Genomic DNA, 18,362 nt, shown 5'->3' with positions numbered 1-18,362 from the left:
TCAGCAGTAGCCAATCCGGTAGCAAGAAGCTGCCACAGGCTAAAATCTTTTCGGAATTTGAAATAGGCTTCTGAAAAAACGCCCGGAATCTTTATTTTCTTTCTGTCCTAAAGCACCGCCTAGAAAAGCCTTTTTGAAACATTTAAAAAATAATCTTTCATCCTTTTTTCAGGAAAACAAATGCTCTCCTTTCCTCTGGTTGAAATGCTATGAATGAGAAGCCTTTAAAACAGTGTTTCTCAACCCTGGCAACTTGAAGAAGGGTGGACTTCAATTCCCAGAATTCCCCAGCCAGCATTCTGGGAGTTGAAGTCCACCCATCTTCAAGTTGCCAAGGTTGAGAAACACTGTTTCAAAATCTGTTTTATTCACCTGAAAAGAAAAAAGGCAGTTGAATGACTATTTCTCCGCCCAGAAGATCTTAAAGCTCAAATAGCTGAAGTCAAACCTGCCGTTCAATATTCTTCAGCATAATTGGTGGCAAAAAGAAAGTTAGTTCAAGAGCTGTGATTTTATTTTGGTTTAAGTTGTGTTTTTTATGCCTCAGCATTTGGCAGTATCCAACCCACTTTATCTGATTTCGGAAAAATTAGCAGGACCTGATTTGGATGGGAGACCACCAGGATACCCTAGAGAAGACTTGGAATTAGGAAAAAAAAAATCCAGGGAGTTGTAATGGCAAAGCAATAATATTTGCCAAGAAAATTACGTAGCAATATCTATGAAACCATCAGAAATCAGATTCAATTCAATATACTTTAAATATACTTTATATAGTTAAATATACTTAATATACTTTAAATGTATTACAGGTACATTTTAAAGAATTGTTGGAAAAGTATAACACATCAGTCAGTAATGAATCTTTCTCCATACTAGATCTTTACTAGTTTGCATTAAAAAGAAAAAGAGAAAGATGCTGATTGGACTCAGTCTCATTGTTTAGAGAAGAATGGAGTACAGCTAAATAGGATAATAATTCATTTGGTCATTATGGATTATTTTATCTAATTTTATTTTAAGGTTATATTGTTTTTTAGTGTTGTCCATTGAGTTTATGAACTTGAGTATTGATCAATTACCATAAAAATATCAAATGAGTATTATATTAATTTTTATATTTAAAAGTATTTTTCAAATTCACTTATTTGGAGACTGTATACACTAGATCAGTGGTTCTCAAACGTTTTGGTCTCAAGACCCCTTTATATTCTTAAAAAATATTGAGGACCCCAAAGAGTTTTTTCTTATGTGGCATATGTTGTTGTTGTTTATTCGTTCAGTCGCTTCCAACTCTTCGTGACTTCATGGACCAGCCCACGCCAGAGCTTCCTGTCGGTCGTCAACACTCCCAGCTCCCCCAGGGATGAGTCCGTCACCTCTAGAATATCATCCATCCACCTTGCCCTTGGTCGGCCCCTCTTCCTTTTGCCCTCCACTCTCCCCAGCATCAGCATCTTCTCCAGGGTGTCCTCTCTTCTCATTATGTGGCCAAAGTATTTCAGTTTTGCCTTGAATATCGTTCCCTCAAGTGAGCAGTCTGGCTTGATTTCCTGGAGGATGGACTGGTTCGATCTTCTGGCAGTCCAAGGCACTCTCAGAATTTTCCTCCAACACCACAGTTCAAAAGCATCGATCTTCCTTCTCTCAGCCTTCCTTATGGTCCAGCTCTCGCAGCCGTATGTTACTACGGGGATCACCATTGCTTTAACTATGCGGACCTTTGTTGTCAGTGTGATGTCTCTGCTCTTAACAATTTTATCGAGATTGGTCATTGGTCTTCTCCCAAGGATTAAACACCTTCTGATTTCCTGTCTGCAGTCAGCATTGGCAGTAATCTTCGCACCTAGAAATACAAAGTCTTTCACTGCTTCTACGTTTTCTCCCTCTATTTGCCAGTTATCAATCAAGCTGGTTGCCATAATCTTGGTTTTTTTGAGGTTTAGCTGCAAGCCAGCTTTTGCACTTTCTTCTTTCACCATCATAAGGCTCCTCAGTTCCTCTCGCTTTCAGCCATCAAAGTGGTATCATCTGCATATCTGAGATTGTTAATGTTTCTTCCAGCAATTTTAAGTGTTGACGACCGACAGGAAGCTCTGGCGTGGGCTGGTCCATGAAGTCACGAAGAATCAGAAGCGACTGAACGAATAAACAACAAAATTAGGAAGCAGATACAAATTTTCCAAAATTCTAATTTTTGCTTGAAAGCAGAAATACTGAGAACAAACTGAGTTAACTTCTGAAAACACACATGTTGATACCCTAAACCTATTGCCTTAAGAAATTCTAGAAAATACAAGAATACACAAGCACACATTCCTTTAGCTGTTAGAGCGATGATGTCCTCATGCACGTCACACAGCCTCTGGGAAACTCTGCTTTATGCTTGTAAGATAATGAGCGTGAAAATGACAAATAACATCTTAGAATTATTATGAAAATAGTCTTGACCTTGCAGGCCTCCTGAAAGGGTCTCAGGGACTCCCTGAAGGGATCTTGAGGACCCCCAGGGTCCATGGACCACACTTTGAGAACAGCTGAACTAGATGAGAGGTTAAATACATATCCTGTGGCTTCCCACCTGTTCTAGCAAAAGGAATCCCAAAACCAAGAAATCCCAAGCAATGCTGTCCTTGGAACCATCTTTTAAAACAGCTGCCTTCCAAAGGATCAGGGCAGCTACATAAAACACCTCATCTCAGTCCCAGGCCAAGGGTAGGCAGCTCAGATTCCTTCTGTGATCCAGGAGAGGGGAAATCTAAGAGTGTTCTGTCAAGTAAACAGGGCCCAGCTTTGTAATGCATTTAGACCAGTGTTTCTCAACCTTGGCAACTTTCAGATGTGTGGACTTCAACTCCCAGAATTCCGTAGCTAGCCATGTTGGCTGGGGATTTTTAGGAGTTGAAGTCCACACATCTGAAAGTTGCCAAGGTTGAGAAACATTGATTTAAACACAAATGGGCAGCCAGTGCCATGCTTTCTGCATAGCACAAATTCTTTCTGCGCCTTTGTCCAAAGACCTGCACAGGATTCTTTTCTGAGGACATCAATATTGGGGCAAGGTCAGGCCACTTCCTGTGGAGCTGAGGCAAGGAGTTGGGGCTTCTCTGACAGCAGCTGGGGCTCCTGGGAAGGGCCTTCCCTGCGACAGGCAGGTAAGAACCAAGCCTTCTCCATTAGACAGTGTGCCAAGAACAGGGCAACCTTTCAGGGCTCTCTGGCTTGGTGGACCAATCGGAGGAAGGCAGGAAGGAAAAGGGAAGGGGAGGAGAAGGGAAGGAAGGGATGAAGAGAGAAAGAGGAAGAAGGAAGGGAAGGGAGGAAGAGGGAAGGAAGGAAGGGGGAAGGGGGGAAGAGGGAGGGAGGGAGGAAGGAAGGAAGGAAGGAAAAGGGAAGGGAAGAAGGGGAAAAGAGGAGAGAAAGGAAGGGAAGGGCTCCAGTCTTCCATGAAGCCAAAACAGCACTGCAGAAGAGGTGCTGGTCCCAGACCCCAGGGACTGGAGCAGCTCCACATCAAACCTGCTGGGCCAACTGTAGCTGGAGAAGACCACCATTCCCAACAGCATCACCTAGAGCCATCTCCTCCACAAGCCACGGATTGTACAGATGGGAGGTCTACCTTTCCTGCATTTGTCAGCTCTTGCCCAGTGTCATTTGGTAGACATTTGTTAAAAGAAACAGTGAATGCATCCCTCCCCGGCCAACTCCAAGCATTCCTAATCATGGTTCCTTTTAAGAGGCTCAAGATGCCCTCCAGATTTCTAAGATGTTCCTTTGAACAGGTTTATGGAGGCATCTATAAGGTTGTCTTGGCAACCATCCTGCAGTTGCCACCAACTGAGGCTGCACCCTCCAAATGTGCTGGACTTTAAGTCCAGCAGCTAGGACTGCAGATTATGGCAGGGAAATTGGAGTTGGAAAATACTGTTGTTGAAGAAGTGATTCCAAATGAAACTGTTTCCTTGTATATAGCACACATCAACAATGGGAAGGGATCTGGCATCTCCCCAGAATATTTCTTTTATGGAAATAGCCTTTAAAGCAGTGTTTCTCAACCGTGGCAGCTTTAAGATGTGTGGACTTCAAGTCCCAGAATTCCCCAGACAGCCATGCTGGCTGGAGAATTCTGGGACTTGAAGTCCACACATCTTAAAGTTGCCAAGGTTGAGAAACACTGCTAGAGAGAGTTGAGTTAATCAAGACGCTCAGCTAAACTGACATTTCCTTATTCTTCTAGGACACCTTTGTGGATGGCAGTTGAAGGAAATCATGGAGCAGGCAGCTGTGTTGATTGCTCTCCATATGCTTTGGGAGAAGTTCCCAGCTAGGCCAGTCTCCCTCGTTTTCTCGACACTGGAGTATATATGTGTTTATTTTCAATTTTCTATCACCGCCCATCTCTCCCGAAAAGTATCGTGTCCTCGATTGGCCGACCGTGGGAACCGTATTCCACTGTCCACCATTCCTTCTGAAAGGATCTGCCTCGAGTCTAAGACGTTAGCCACCCACTCCGCAGAGAGATGGGCCACCCGGTGGAGATCAAGCAAGGAAGGTGGTGATACTAACTCCATGGAGTGGGGAGGTCGCAGAGGAAAGGGGAAGTAGGGCCCTCCTCGCCTCTTTGGCCACCCGATGAGGCTGGCACGCCTTCCCACGTACTCCCTATCAAGCAATTGCCTATTTGCAGAACCTAATCGCGCGTGCCTATGAAAAGAAGAGCAGGAGGGGTTAAGGAAAAATCACGCTCGCTCTTCTTGCCCCCAGTTGTATTTCAACCCTACGGGTCTCATCAGGACAGGCGCTTCCTCGGCGGCGCACAAAACCAGGGTCGTGGCTCTTCCGCCCCCGGCGCGAGAAATCAGCGCTGCCGGCAGCGCGCTTCTCCAATCCGCTTCCCATTGAAACAGTTCCGGCCTTTGGGAGCCACCGGGCGCCACCTGGCTCCTCCCCACCAAGGGCCGCCTCTTCCTGAGCTCCTTTGCTCCAGTCCAAAAATAAAGCGGTCCACTTCCTTCCGGGCTGTTCGGTTGACTTATCGGTGGGCGCCCGAGCCCGCCGTCTACCTCGGCCCCATTTCCGAATCGCGGGGGAAAAGCGGCGCCGCGCTGCGCTCCGCCTCTCCGCAGTCTGGGAAGGCCGCGAGCGCGAGGAGGGGTCTGTAAGTGAGCCCCCCATCCGCACTTCGGGGGAGGCGGCTGGACGGGGACGGCGGGAGGTTGAATCCGAAGGTCGTCTTCTGGGGGTGGGGGCAGGCCGGCCAAAGGGGAATATTTGGAGAATCCTTTGCGGGCAGAGAATTATTATTTGCCGATTCCGATGGTCTTCGCGGGGAGACGCGCAAACCCCGGTCCTCTGAGCCCTTGATTAGGCATAAGTTCAGGAAATCCTAATGGGGTTTGCTTCTTCCAAACAAACGGGCATAGGATCGGATTCAAGGACGCTTGTGGCTGACCTTAGCTGCGTTCCCCCAGGGCAGTGTTTCTCAACCTCTGCAACTTTAAGTTGTGTGGACTTCAACTCCCAGAATTCCCCAGCCAGCCCAGGGGTCACTGGTCATGAGGTCAGCCTGTTTAAGGAGTCTAGGCCAGTGTTTCTCAACTTTGGCAGTTTGAAGATGTGTGGACTTCAAGTCCCAGAATTCCCCAGCCAGCATGGCTGACTGGGGAATTCTAGGCCGGGAGTTGAAGTCCACACATCTTCAAGTTGCCACCGTTGAGAAACACTGGCCTGGGCTGTGCTATTCCTTCTGTGCAGGTTTAGCTCCCACTGTCTGCCTCCAAACCATATCCACCGCTCTTTCTTTAGCATCAGCACCCCATGCGATTAAAGATTCAGGAAGATGAGCCATCAAGGGAAACAATCAGGGAAGTTCAGAAGAGGGAACACCTGGAAACGGGAAGAGACCCTTGCTCTGCTTGAGATCTGGGGTGAGGCGAAGGTCCAGCAGGAGCTGAGGTTCAGCCACCGGAATCTGGACATCTTTGAGAAAATATCCCAGGACCTGCGTACGAAGGGATATCATCGGTCCGCCTTTGAGTGCAGAACCAAAACCAAGACTCTGCGGCTGGAGTACAAGAGAGTTGTAGTCCATAACTCCCGCTCTGGGAATACCCCAGCGATGTGCCCCTTCTTTCCCCAGCTGCACCGGATTCTCCGAGGGGATGCTAGTGTTGCACCGAAACGGGTGGCGCGCAGCTTCACCCTCCGATGGCCAGTGCCAAACCATGTTGCCCATCAGGACCACGGTGATGTTGCTGCTCCTTTTGCTCAGCCTCTCCTGGAGAAAGGCTTGGAAGTGCAAGACATACACATGGGGGACGGGGCAGAATACCTGGCACATCCAGAATCAGGTGAGAAGTGACGGGGAGGGGAATTCTGGGTTTGCACTCCACTCCAGCCCTCTGGCCCAAGCCCATTGAGGTCATTCAGCCATTTGCTGCGTTGTAACTGCTGTCTCACGTAACGACAGGGCCTTCTTTGTTTGAGGCTCTGCCAGATGGCTCTCCTAAGGACCTTGTGTCTACTGCTGAGTAGAGTGTGGACCATCTGGTCATTATGTGGTTGGTTGAGTGGGAAGCAGTGATTATCTTAGGGGTTCTAGTGGTGCTATGAGAGAGGCCTCCACTTTGCTTTTGAGAAGTTGCAAACCAGGAGATGGAAGTGGGGGGTTCCATCCTCAGTGGCAGGTAGTTCTGAAAATTAGCAGTCCACTGTAGGAGTTCTTGGCTATTTCTCCTCCTCTGAAGCGTTGGAAATATTAGGACAGTGTTTCTCGACCTTGGCCACTTTCAGATGTGTGGACTTCAACTCCCAGAATTCCCCAGCCAGCCATGGCTGGCTGGGGAATTCTGGGAGTTGAAGTCCACACATCTGAAAGTGGCCAAGGTCGAGAAACACTTTATTAGAAGGAAGGCTTGAGCTGCAGAACTTAACAAACCATCTCCTACTGCTAAATTGCAAGGGGTGCCTATTGACCAGGCTGTCTTGTATGTGTGGATGGAGAATTCCTGCGTCCATGTGCAGCACTGCACTGGGGAAATTTTTCTTGAGCACTTCCCTTTTTAAGACAATGAACTCAACTTCCTAAGGAAGTAATAAATGCTGGTGGGGGCTAAGGGACATACAGAAACATAAAAGGAAGCCACAAACACAGAGCTTCCTGTTAAAATAAACCATGTTTTCTTCTTCTGGCCTTGGTGAAAATCACTGGGTTTCACAAATCTCTTTCTTCTGTATTCTGTGATTTCAGCTTCTGAACACACACCTCACCCAGAGGGTCGTGTGATTCTTTCTCCAGAGAAGGAAGAGGGGGAGGAGGAGGAAGAGGAAGAAGAGCAAAAGGTAGAAGGGCAGCATAGTTTGGATGCAAGTAAGTATAGTTTTAATTAAGCAGTAGCATTTCTGGGAGTCCTTCTTCAATGTATCTTCCCCTGTTGATCAAGACTCCAGACTGGTTCATGTCTTATCTGGATGAGAGTTGCTGAAATGGTTTCTCTGCTGCAGTTCATCCTTCACGTCTCGTGTTTCTAATTCCCAGGGTTGCCGGGACAGGAGTTCAAGGTGGAAGGACAGCCGTGCACACCTGGACCTTCTGCTTCTGAGGATCGAGGTAAAATCCCCTTCGGTTCTGTTCTGAGGCCCTTGTTTTAATTATTATGTGTCATCAGCTTATTGACTCGTAGCAACCACTTTGTCGTCGTTTATTCGTTCGGTCGCTTCCGACTCTTCGTGACTTCATGGACCACCCCACGCCAGAGCTTCCTGTTGGTCGTCAACACCCCCAGCTCCCCCAGGGACGAGTCCGTCACCTCTAGAATATCATCCATCCACCTTGCCCTTGGTCGGCCCCTCTTCCTTTTGCCCTCCACTCTCCCTAGCATCAGCATCTTCTCCAGGGTGTCCTGTCTTCTCATTATGTGGCCAAAGTACTTCAGTTTTGCCTTTAATACCATTCCCTCAAGTGAGCAGTCTGGCTTTATTTCCTGGAGGATGGACTGGTTTGATCTTCTGGCAGTCCAAGGCACTCTCAGGATTTTCCTCCAACACCACAGTTCCAAAGCATCGATCTTCCTTCGCTCAGCCTTCCTTATGGTCCAGCTCTCGCAGCCGTATGTTACTACGGGGAACACCATTGCTTTGACTATGCGGGCCTTTGTTGTCAGTGTGATGTCTCTGCTCTTAACTATTTTATCGAGATTGGTCATTGGTCTTCTCCCAAGGATTAAGCGTCTTCTGATTTCCTGACTGCAGTCAGCATCTGCAGTAATCTTCGCACCTAGAAATACAAAGTCTTTCACTGCCTCTACGTTTTCTCCCTCTATTTGCCAGTTATCAATCAAGCTGGTTGCCATAATCTTGGTTTTTTGAGGTTTAGCTGCAAGCCAGCTTTTGCACTTTCTTCTTTCACCTTCATCATAAGGCTCCTCAGTTCCTCTTCGCTTTCAGCCATCAAAGTGGTATCATCTGCATATCTGAGATTGTTAATGTTTCTTCCAGCGATTTTAACTCCAGCCTTGGATTCCTCAAGGCCAGCTTGTCGCATGATGTGTTCTGCATACAAGTTGAATAGGTAGGGTGAGAGTATACAGCCCCGCCATACTCCTTTCCCAATCTTAAACCAGTCCGTTGTTCCGTGGTCTGTTCTTACTGTTGCTACTTGGTCGTTATACAGATTCTTCAGGAGGCAGACAAGATGACTTGGTATCCCCATACCGCTAAGAACTTGCCACAATTTGTTATGGTCCACACAGTCAAAGGCTTTAGAATCGTCAATAAAACAGAAATAAGTGTTTTTCTGAAACTCCCTGGCTTTTTCCATTATCCAGCGGATATTGGCAATTTGGTCCCTAGTTCCTCTGCCTTTTCTAAACCCAGCTTGTACATCTGGCAATTCTCGCTCCATGAATTGCTGAAGTCTACTTTGCAGGATCTTGAGCATTACCGTACTGGCATGTGAAATGAGTGCCACTGTTTGATAGTTTGAACATTCTTTAGTGTTCCCCTTTTTTGGTATGGGGATATAAGTTCATTTTTTCCAATCTGTTGGCCATTCTTGTGTTTTCCAAATTTGCTGGCATATAGCATGCATTACCTTGACAGCATCATCTCGCAAGATTCTGAACAGTTCAGCTGGGATGCCGTCGTCTCCTGCTGCCTTGTTATTAGCAATGCTTCTTAAGGCCCATTCAACCTCACTCATCAGGATGTCTGGCTCTAGCTCACTGACCGCACCATCAAAGCTATCCCCGATATTCTTATCCTTCCTATACAGGTCTTCTGTATATTCTTGCCACCTTTTCTTGATCTTTTCTTCTTCTGTTAGGTCCTTGCCATCTTTGTTTTTGATCATACCCATTTTTGCTTGGAATTTACCTCCAATGTTTCTAATTTTCTGGAAGAGGTCTCTTGTCCTTCCTATTCTATTGTCTTCTTCCACTCCTGTGCATTGCTTGTTTAAAAATAATCCCTTATCTCTTCTGGCTAACCTCTGGAATTTTGCATTTAATTGGGCATATCTCCCCCTATCACTGTTGCCTTTTGCTTTCCTTCTTTCTTGGGCTACTTCTAGTGTCTCAGCAAACAGCCATTTTGCCTTCTTGGTTTTCTCTTTCTTTGGGATGTATTTTGTTGCCGCCTCCTGGTCAATGTTGCGAACTTCTGTCCATAGTTCTTCCGGGACCCTATCTACTAAGTCCAGTCCCTTAAATCGATTCTTCACCTCCACTGCATATTCCTTAGGAATATTAGTGAGCTCATCTCTAGCTGATCTGTGGGTCTTCCCTAATCTCTTTAGTCTGATCCTAAATTGTGCAATAAGAAGTTCGTGATCTGAACTACAGTCAGCTCCTGGTCTTGTTTTTACCGACTGTACAGATGTCCGCCACCTTTGGCTGCAAAGGATGTAGTCAATCTGATTTCGGTGTTGTCGATCTGGTGAAGTCCATGTATAAAGCCGTCCCTTAGGTTGTTGGAAGAGAGTGTTCGTTATACAGAGTGAGTTGTCTTGGCAAAATTCTATCAGCCTATATCCTGCTTCGTTTTGTTCTCCCAGGCCATACTTACCTGTAATTCCAGGTGTCATTTGACTGCCCACCTTAGCATTCCAGTCTCCCGTGATGAAAATAACATCTCTTTTAGGCGTGTTGTCCAGTAGGTGATGCAGATCCTCATAGAACTGCTCTACTTCAGCTTCTTCAGCATCTGTGGTTGGGGCGTATATTTGGATCACTGTGATGTTAGATGGCTTGCCCTGAATTCAAATTGAGATCATTCTATCGTTTTTTTGGATTGTATCCAAGCACTGCTTTAGCCACTTGACTATTAATTATGAAGGCTACTCCATTTCTTCTGTGGTCCTCTTGTCCACAGTAGTAGATCTGGTGGTCATTTGATGTGAAGTGGCCCATTCCAGTCCATTTCAGTTCACTGACGCCCAAAATGTCTATCGTTAATCTTGACATCTCACCAATAACCACATCCAATTTGCCCTGGCTCACAGATCTTACATTTCAGGTTCCAATGGAGCGTTGATCCTTAGAACATCAGATTTGCCATTCACCACCAGCACTGTCGGCCGCTAGCCGTCCTTTCGGCTTTGAGCTAGCTGCGTCATCACGTCTGGGGCTAGTTGAACGCATCCTCTGTTCCTCCCCAGTAGCATTTTGACCATCTTCCGACCTGGGGGTCTCATCTTCCAATGGTATACCGACATATCTCTGGTTGTACTGATCCATTTAGTTTTCACGGCAAGAATACTGGGGTGGGTTGCCATTACCTTCCCCAGGGATCGCGTTTAGTCTGACCTCTCTCTCATGACCTTCCCGTCTTGGGTGGCCCTTCACGGTTTAGCTCATGGCATCACTGAGGTGCTCAAGCTCCAGCACCACGACAAGGTAACGATCCTTTGCTGAAGAGCAACCACTAAAAGCAGTATTTTGTGTAAATCAAACAGCTGCTTGGAAGATACAGGTAATCCTCGACTTATGACCATTTGTTTAGTCACAGTTCGAAGTTTGGATTGTGCTGAAAAAAGTGACTTAGAGCTGATCCTCACACTTAATGACTGTCGCAGCATCCCTGTGATCACAAGGTCAAAATTCGGGCTCTTAGCAACTGGCATGTATTTATGATGGTTGTAGCATTCCAGGGTCACGTGACCATTTGTGACTTTCCCAGCCAGCTTCCAACAAGCAAAATCAATGGGGGAAGCTGGATTCACTTAACAACCATGTGATTTACTTAATGACTGATTTGCTTAACAACACAAAAAGGTTGTAAAATTGGGCTTGACTCACTTAACAACTGCCTCGCTTAGCGGTGGAAGTTCCAGTGCCAATTGTGGTTGTAAGTCGAGGACTACCTGTACTAATCCTTGTGTATCAAGCCTGGTAATCACTTTCCCTTCCTTTTAACAGCTGTTATGCCTTATGAGAGAGAACCAGTTTTGTGTAGTGGTTAAGGCACCAAGGTAGAAACCAGGAGCTGGCTTAGGCATGAAGCCGGCTGGGCGATCTTGGGCCAGTCCCTCTCCCTCAGCCCTAAGAAGGAGGAGGCAAGGGCAAACCACCTCCCAAAATCTTGCCAAGAAAACTGCAGGGCCATCTCCAAGCAGTCACCCAGAGTCAACACTGACTCGAAGGCACATACGCACACACCTTACAAGCCCTTCTCCTGGTCTTCTTTCCTAGGTACTCATATACCCAAACTAACCACGTTGTCACCGGCTGCTAGATTATCCATGTTGCGCAATAAGAAGAGGAGAGCCCCCATGGTGCAGATCATCGCCGACAGTATTCTTCAAAACGCGGAAAAGGACCGGGAGCTCCTCGCCCGGGAGTTAGCAGCGGAGCGGAAGCGTTCCGATGCCTTCCTCCAGGTCCTGGAGAACGAGGCCAGGGAGCGCTCCCTCGCGCGTCAGGAGATCTCAAGGCTGAACCAGGCGACTCTGCAGTCTCTGCAGGTTCTTAATGAAACGCTGCAGCAGCTGCTTCCCACAACCCCTTTGCATTCCTCTTCTCATGTGGAAGGTTATTGTGACCAGCAAAGACTGAACCAGGCCCTCTGCAACCAGCCCAGGCCTGTTTCGGGCTCCTCTGGCAAGGTGTCATTTGGGGGAACTTGTCACACGTGACCATTGAGAAAAGAGCGTCCAATGGGACTTAGACGTCGGCAGGTCTCACCAAAGCCTCTCCGGGAAGCTTCTTTTGCAGGACCTGTGTAGGCCTCAGCCCTTAGCCTCCCCATCAACAGTAGGGAAGCAACACTACTGAACTCTGGCTGACTCAGAACACGCAAGATAGGTTTTGAGACAGCCTCACACTGTGAGAACAGCTGGCCGGGATCAAGAACTCGTAAGGGTTTTTATGACATCTGAACACTGATTGCTCCAAAGCCGACACTGTTCCAGAAAGGGATGCACTTCTCTTGTGACCTGCACTTGCCAGCCAACCCCTAGGATCACATGGTGGCGTAGCAGTTGGCCAAACACTCTGTTTCCAAATTTAGTAGCAAATTGAGCTGGTCCCTAGTCAGCATAGTCCAGCGTTGCCATGGGTGCATGCCACCTCAATGCTCAGGAGTCATTCATAATATTCTGTCATTCATCTCCAAATGAAGCAATGCCTACAAGAAGCGGAGAAAGTCAATGACAGGCCCATCATGTAGGTTCTCCTAGAAATGCTGCAAGATTAGCCCAGGTTGCTGCTTGATAGGCCACCAATCCAGCTGTCCCGAACCTGGATGACGTCTTCCACCGACGTAGAGGCTGGGAGCACACTGGGGCGGGGGGGAGCTAGCAAGTCCTGCAGTCAGTCGGGTCACAAGGAACTGCACAGTAAGTCGTCGTCACTAACAGGACACTTTCACAGAGCAAGGCGGCCTGCCATCTGGTGCTGCGGGAGTGAATATAGAGGAGGTAGGGAGGATGGCAATGTTCCTTCCCACCTGTCACAATCCATCAGCAAAGCAAAATACTGCAAGGTGCTGTCTCAGCAGCCATCTAAAATACCATCATTGCCTGCGGGGTGGCAACACAGACACAAGGGAGAAGACCAAGGAAGGCAGTAAGAAGTAGTGGTGACAATGGCCAGTGGTCTCCTGTTTGAGGAGTGCACATGATAAGAGCAGGTTTTCTCAACCTTGGCTGGCTGAGGAATTCTGGGAGTTGTAGTCCACCCAGTTTAAAGTGGCCACGGTTGAGAATCCTGTGATAGAGAGTTCCCCTGATCCTGTATTCCCAGACCTGCCCTCCCTGGGCTTGTGGGAAGACATTAGCACTAATACAAGGCTGTGGGAGCCTTGGTCCCATCTGCCTCAGCAGGGTGCTGGGTTTTTATTGGATTTGAGGGATGGCGGTCACTGAAGGAGCAAGAACAGAAATCTGGCCAGCGTGATCCATTGTGGGATGTCCCTCTAGAACGGCCTTCAGCCCTTGCGACCCTGTGCGACATTCCTTGCAGCTCACTATTGCCTAAGTTGCATTGCAGGATTTTATGCAGTTGGTATTGCTACCTGTGTAGCAGCGTAATAAAGTTCGTAATCTCAAAGGTGTGTTCCTTTGCTAATAAACCCCAGGTATTGCCCTGATGTTCCCTGACATTGCATGGTGTTCTCTGCACCTGAGTCAGCTTGACACTAGGCCTACTGTCTTGCTCTCTGTATAGGTAGTCCTCGGTTAATGATGGCTTAGGACTGGAATTTCTGTCACTGAGCAACATGGTTGTAAAGCATGATATCACATGACCACGCTGCTTAGTGACGGTGGTTTTGGCACTTCCCAGTTGCTGTTAAGTGAATCCCGAGCTGTCGTTAAGCAACAATATCAGGTGGTTGCCATTTGCGACCCCCTGCCAGCTTCCCCATTGACTTTGCTTGTAGAAAGCTGGCAGAGAAGGTCACAAATGGTGACGATGTGACTGTGGGATGCTGTGACATAATTGCAAGCTGGGCACTGAGCTCCCAGATAGTGATCATGTGACCACAGGGACACTGCAATGGCCAGAACTTCGAGGATCAGTCATAAGTACCACTCATTCAGTGCTCTCACAAGTCCGAACGGTTGCTGAACAAGTGGTCATTAAGTGAGGACCACCTGTAACATCATAATGCAGTCAATCATTTTGGGAGTGGTGTGAGATCAAATTAACTTAAAGGAAATAAGGACTCGTTTGGGTTGTGAAATTTCATGGAGTATGATTTCCCAAGGCTTCCTCCACGTGTCCTAAGGCTGCAAAGCGGCAAGGCTGTGCTACTCCACCCTCCACTCCAAGTGTCATAATTGCCGGTGGCTATGTCTCACATTTTTCTTGCTGCTGCCACTGAACAAATGCTCCTTTATAAATCTCAAAGCCAGCAGCACAATTCATGGTCTATTCCCATCTGTTTCTTTTCGCTTTTGCTGCTACTTTCCCAAATATCCTGGGGAGTGTTCTCTTTCTCCTGAACTCTGAAATCCAGATGATTAATGAAATTATAGACTACTTGCAATTTATGCATGCGACTGAAGGGTTAACTGCACATTTCCTTATAAGGAAGACATGGGTAGAGAGCCTGGAAGATGACCTTTAAGGAAATATGCAGGAACTGTTGCCAAGGCAAAAGGGGCTGAAGCATTTTCAAAGTCCAGAACAGCCAGATAATATTCAGAAGCGGATCAGGCAGACACGTCCCCAATTCACTGGGGTATAAGAGGTGGGAGGAGGTACAGCACAATCAGACATGATTGATGTCAGACCAGGAAATCAACTCTGCAGGAAGACTAAAAATACTTTTATTAAGACTGGCTATAATAACAGAATCTTGCAAGTCTGACTGTGTTGTGCCTCTGAAAGTGGAGTCAAAAAGGTGAATTGCAAAACTGAAGCCATACTAAAAAATGGGGAAAGCAGAGGGTGTGGCAGCGGCTGAGAAAAATTGGGGTCTGGAGACTTGTTTTCTTATCCGCACACATGAAGAAGGCAAAAGTTTTTTTCTCAATCCTGAATACAGACACAGTCCCACGGCATGTTCTGTAGCTTAAAAGAAGCAAAGCTGGAAGAAATGAAGCGCAAGAGTCCCACTTAACTGGCTTCTCTGAAAGAAGACAACAAAACAGAGAACTCAGAAGAACTGGAAAAAAGGAAGCAAAGAGATAAGAGACACAAGTTTCTTGGGGGAAAAGTCAGAAGGCATCTGGTGGCACCTTTTTTGACTAACACGTTATTAACAGGCATAAGCTTTTGTGAGTTCCAGCCCACTTCATCAGATGAAAGTCATGGTGTGATTTGTTTGGTTTTGGCCCAGCCATTGAGATTTGTAAACCAAGCTTCGTGGTTTGATGTCCTACCAAAAAAAAGCCATTAAAAGCAAACTTCAAATTATGTGGGAGATATGGAACTATATCTCCAGGCTTTATGTCTAATCTGCAACTTGCAGTTTAATCTGAGGAGGATGAATGGTAGAGAAAGGTTTCATCTTTTCCTGTGGTCTTCCTGCCTGACCAAAATTGCTGTGGTTTGCTCTATAAGGGAGGGGCGGGGAAGGCTAGGAAATGTGCAACCTGACCGATGAGTAACATGGCCCTACAGCAGCCTTTCTCAGCTTTTGACCCTGGATGAACAGAGGTTTAGAGTATTAAATTTGGATTGAGAAGATTCAAATCTCTCCTTGACTAGAACATGCCAGTCAATTTTTCTCTCAGCCTCACAGAGCTATTATTGTGGGAATAAAATTAAAGCTGTTCCCTATGCAGGCCACTAGAGTTTATTGAAAAAGATAAAGTAGCATCAGTATTAGTAGAAACTTTGATGAAAAGTGGCTGGGCAATGCTGAAATTCTTGATATTTGAGAACCTAAAGGTGAGCTTTATAAAACATCTTGGCTTGCTAAAAAGTGGGTTTTAATAAAATAATATCTAGGATGATTCTACAGCAGCAGAAGAAGCTAATGGGAAAAAGAGCCCCAAAGACATCAGATTTCTGAGAAAAAGAGAGATTTAAAGCAACATCACAATTCCAACAAGTGGGGGGGGGGAGTAGAAGATAGCAAGAGAATCAAAATCTTAGAGAAAATCTGTAAATCAAACAGGACAAACATAAGAGGTGGAAAAAGGGACAGAATTAGGCAACTGCGAAACAGAAACAGCCAGGGAATACCTGTTGTTGTTTATTCGTCCAGTCGCTTCCGACTCTTCGTGACTTCATGGACCAGCCCACGCCAGAGCTTCCTGTCGGTCGTCAACACCCCCAGCTCCCCCAGGGACAAGTCCGTCACCTCTAGAATATCATCCATCCATCTTGCCCTTGGTCGGCCCCTCTTCCTTTTGCCCTCCACTCTCCCTAGCATCAGCATCTTCTCCAGGGTGTCCTGTCTTGTGGCCAAAGTATTTCAGTTTTGCCTTGAATATCATTCCCTCAAGTGAGCAGTCTGGCTTGATTTCCTGGAGGATGGACTGGTTTGATCTTCTTGCAGTCCAAGGCACTCTCAGAATTTTCCTCCAACACCACAGTTCAAAAGCATCGATCTTCCTTCGCTCAGCCTTCCTTATGGTCCAGCTCTCGCAGCCGTATGTTACTACTGGGAACACCATTGCTTCAACTATGCGGACCTTTGTTGTCAGTGTGATGTCTCTGCTCTTAACTATTTTATCAAGATTTGTCATTGCTCTTCTCCCAAGGATTAAGGGTCTTCTGATTTCCTGACTGCAGTCAGCATCTGCAGTAATCTTCGTGCCTAGAAATACAAAGTCTTTCACTGCTTCTACATTTTCTCCTTCTATTTGCCAGTTATCAATCAAGCTGGTTGCCATAATCTTGGTTTTTTTGAGGTTTAGCTGCAAGCCAGCTTTTGCACTTTCTTCTTTCACCTTCATCATAAGGCTCCTCAGTTCCTCTTCGCTTTCAGCCATCAAAGTGGTATCATCTGCATATCTGAGATTGTTAATGTTTCTTCCAGCGATTTTAACTCCAGCCTTGGATTCCTCAAGCCCAGCATGTCGCATAATGTGTTCTGCGTACAAGCTGAATAGGTAGGGTGAGAGTATACAGCCCCGCCGTACTCCTTTCCCAATCTTAAACCAGTCCGTTGTTCCGTGGTCTGTTCTTACTGTTGCTACTTGGTCGTTATACAGATTCTTCAGGAGGCAGACAAGATGACTTGGTATCCCCATACTGCTAAGAACTTGCCACAGTTTGTTGTGGTCCGCACAGTCAAAGGCTTTAGAATATTCAATAAATCAGAAATAGATGTTTTTCTGAAACTCCCTGGCCTTTTCCATTATCCAGCGGATATTGGCAATTTGGTCCCTAGTTCCTCTGCCTTTTCTAAACCCAGCTTGTACATCTGGCAATTCTCGCTCCATGAATTGCTGAAGTCTACCTTGCAGGATCTTGAGCATTACCTTACTGGCATGTGAAATGAGTGCCACTGTTCGATAGTTGGAACATTCTTTAGTGTTTCCCTTTTTTGGTATGGGGATATAAGTTGATTTTTTCCAGTCTGCTGGCCATTCTTGTGTTTTCCAAATTTGCTGGCATATAGCATGCATTACCTTGACAGCATCATCTTGCAAGATTCTGAACAGTTCAGCTGGGATGCCGTTGTCTCCTGCTGCCTTGTTATTAGCAATGCTTCTTAAGGCCCATTCAACCTCATTCTTCAGGATGTCTGGCTCCAGCTCCCTGACCACACCGTCAAAGCTATCCCCAATATTGTTATCCTTCCTATACAGGTCTTCTGTATATTCTTGCCACCTTTTCTTGATCTCTTCTTCTTCTGTTAGGTCCTTGCCATCTTTGTTTTTGATCATACCCATTTTGGCCTGGAATTTACCTCTGATGTTTCTAATTTTCTGGAAGAGGTCTCTTGTCCTTCCTATTCTATTGTCTTCTTCCACTTCCACGCATTGCTTGTTTAAAAATAATTCCTTATCTCTTCTGGCTAACCTCTGGAATTTTGCATTTAATTGGGCATATCTCCCCCTATCACTGTTGCCTTTTGCTTTCCTTCTTTCTTGGGCTACTTCTAGTGTCTCAGCAGACAGCCATTTTGCCTTCTTGGTTTTCTCTTTCTTTGGGATGTATTTTGTTGCCGCCTCCTGGTCAATGTTGCGAACTTCTGTCCATAGTTCTTCCGGGACCCTATCTACTAAGTCCAGTCCCTTAAATCGATTCTTCACCTCCACTGCATATTCCTTAGGAATACTAGTGAGCTCATATCTAGCTGATCTGTGGGTCTTCCCTAATCTCTTTAGTCTGATCCTAAATTGTGCAAGAAGAAGTTCGTGATCTGAACTACAGTGAGCTTCAGGTCTTGTTTTTACCGACTGTATAGATGTCCGCCACCTTTGGCTGCAAAGGATGTAGTCAATCTGATTTCGGTGCTGTCCC

The 18,362-nt window shown here is 46.4% G+C and overlaps 1 protein-coding gene and 1 long non-coding RNA gene across 3 annotated transcripts in view; both read left to right on the top strand.

Moving 5' to 3' along the window:
- Positions 1-18,362, top strand: part of LOC134492206 (uncharacterized) — a 313,653-nt gene that overhangs the window by 251,069 nt on the left and 44,222 nt on the right. The window lies entirely within an intron of this gene.
- LOC134488950 (uncharacterized) lies at positions 4,932-13,544 on the top strand. 2 transcript variants are annotated; one of them, XM_063291314.1, is made up of 5 exons: positions 4,932-5,158; positions 5,806-6,350; positions 7,250-7,369; positions 7,538-7,609; positions 11,688-13,544. In XM_063291314.1, the coding sequence occupies exons 2-5, from the start codon at positions 5,840-5,842 to the stop codon at positions 12,128-12,130; spliced, it is 1,146 nt and encodes a 381-aa protein (XP_063147384.1). In that variant the 5' UTR covers positions 4,932-5,158; positions 5,806-5,839; the 3' UTR covers positions 12,131-13,544. The 2 variants fall into 2 exon arrangements, with proteins under 2 accessions (XP_063147384.1, XP_063147383.1); XM_063291313.1 differs by lacking the exon at positions 4,932-5,158 and having other exon boundaries at positions 5,683-6,350.

Source organism: Candoia aspera, chromosome 2, assembly GCF_035149785.1.
Source record: "Candoia aspera isolate rCanAsp1 chromosome 2, rCanAsp1.hap2, whole genome shotgun sequence".
NCBI classification, from domain to species: Eukaryota; Metazoa; Chordata; class Lepidosauria; order Squamata; family Boidae; genus Candoia; species Candoia aspera.
Note: the sequence above shows the minus strand (reverse complement) of the source record. Positions and strands in the feature narration are given on the sequence as shown.

Coding starts and splice junctions, on each gene's coding strand:
- LOC134488950 (XM_063291314.1), top strand. CDS start 5,840: ATGAGCCATCAAGGGAAACAATCAGGGAAGTTCAGAAGAGGGAACACC. Junction 6,351..7,249: donor CCTGGCACATCCAGAATCAG/GTGAGAAGTGAC, acceptor CTGTGATTTCAG/CTTCTGAACACACACCTCAC. Junction 7,610..11,687: donor TTCTGCTTCTGAGGATCGAG/GTAAAATCCCCT, acceptor CTTCTTTCCTAG/GTACTCATATACCCAAACTA.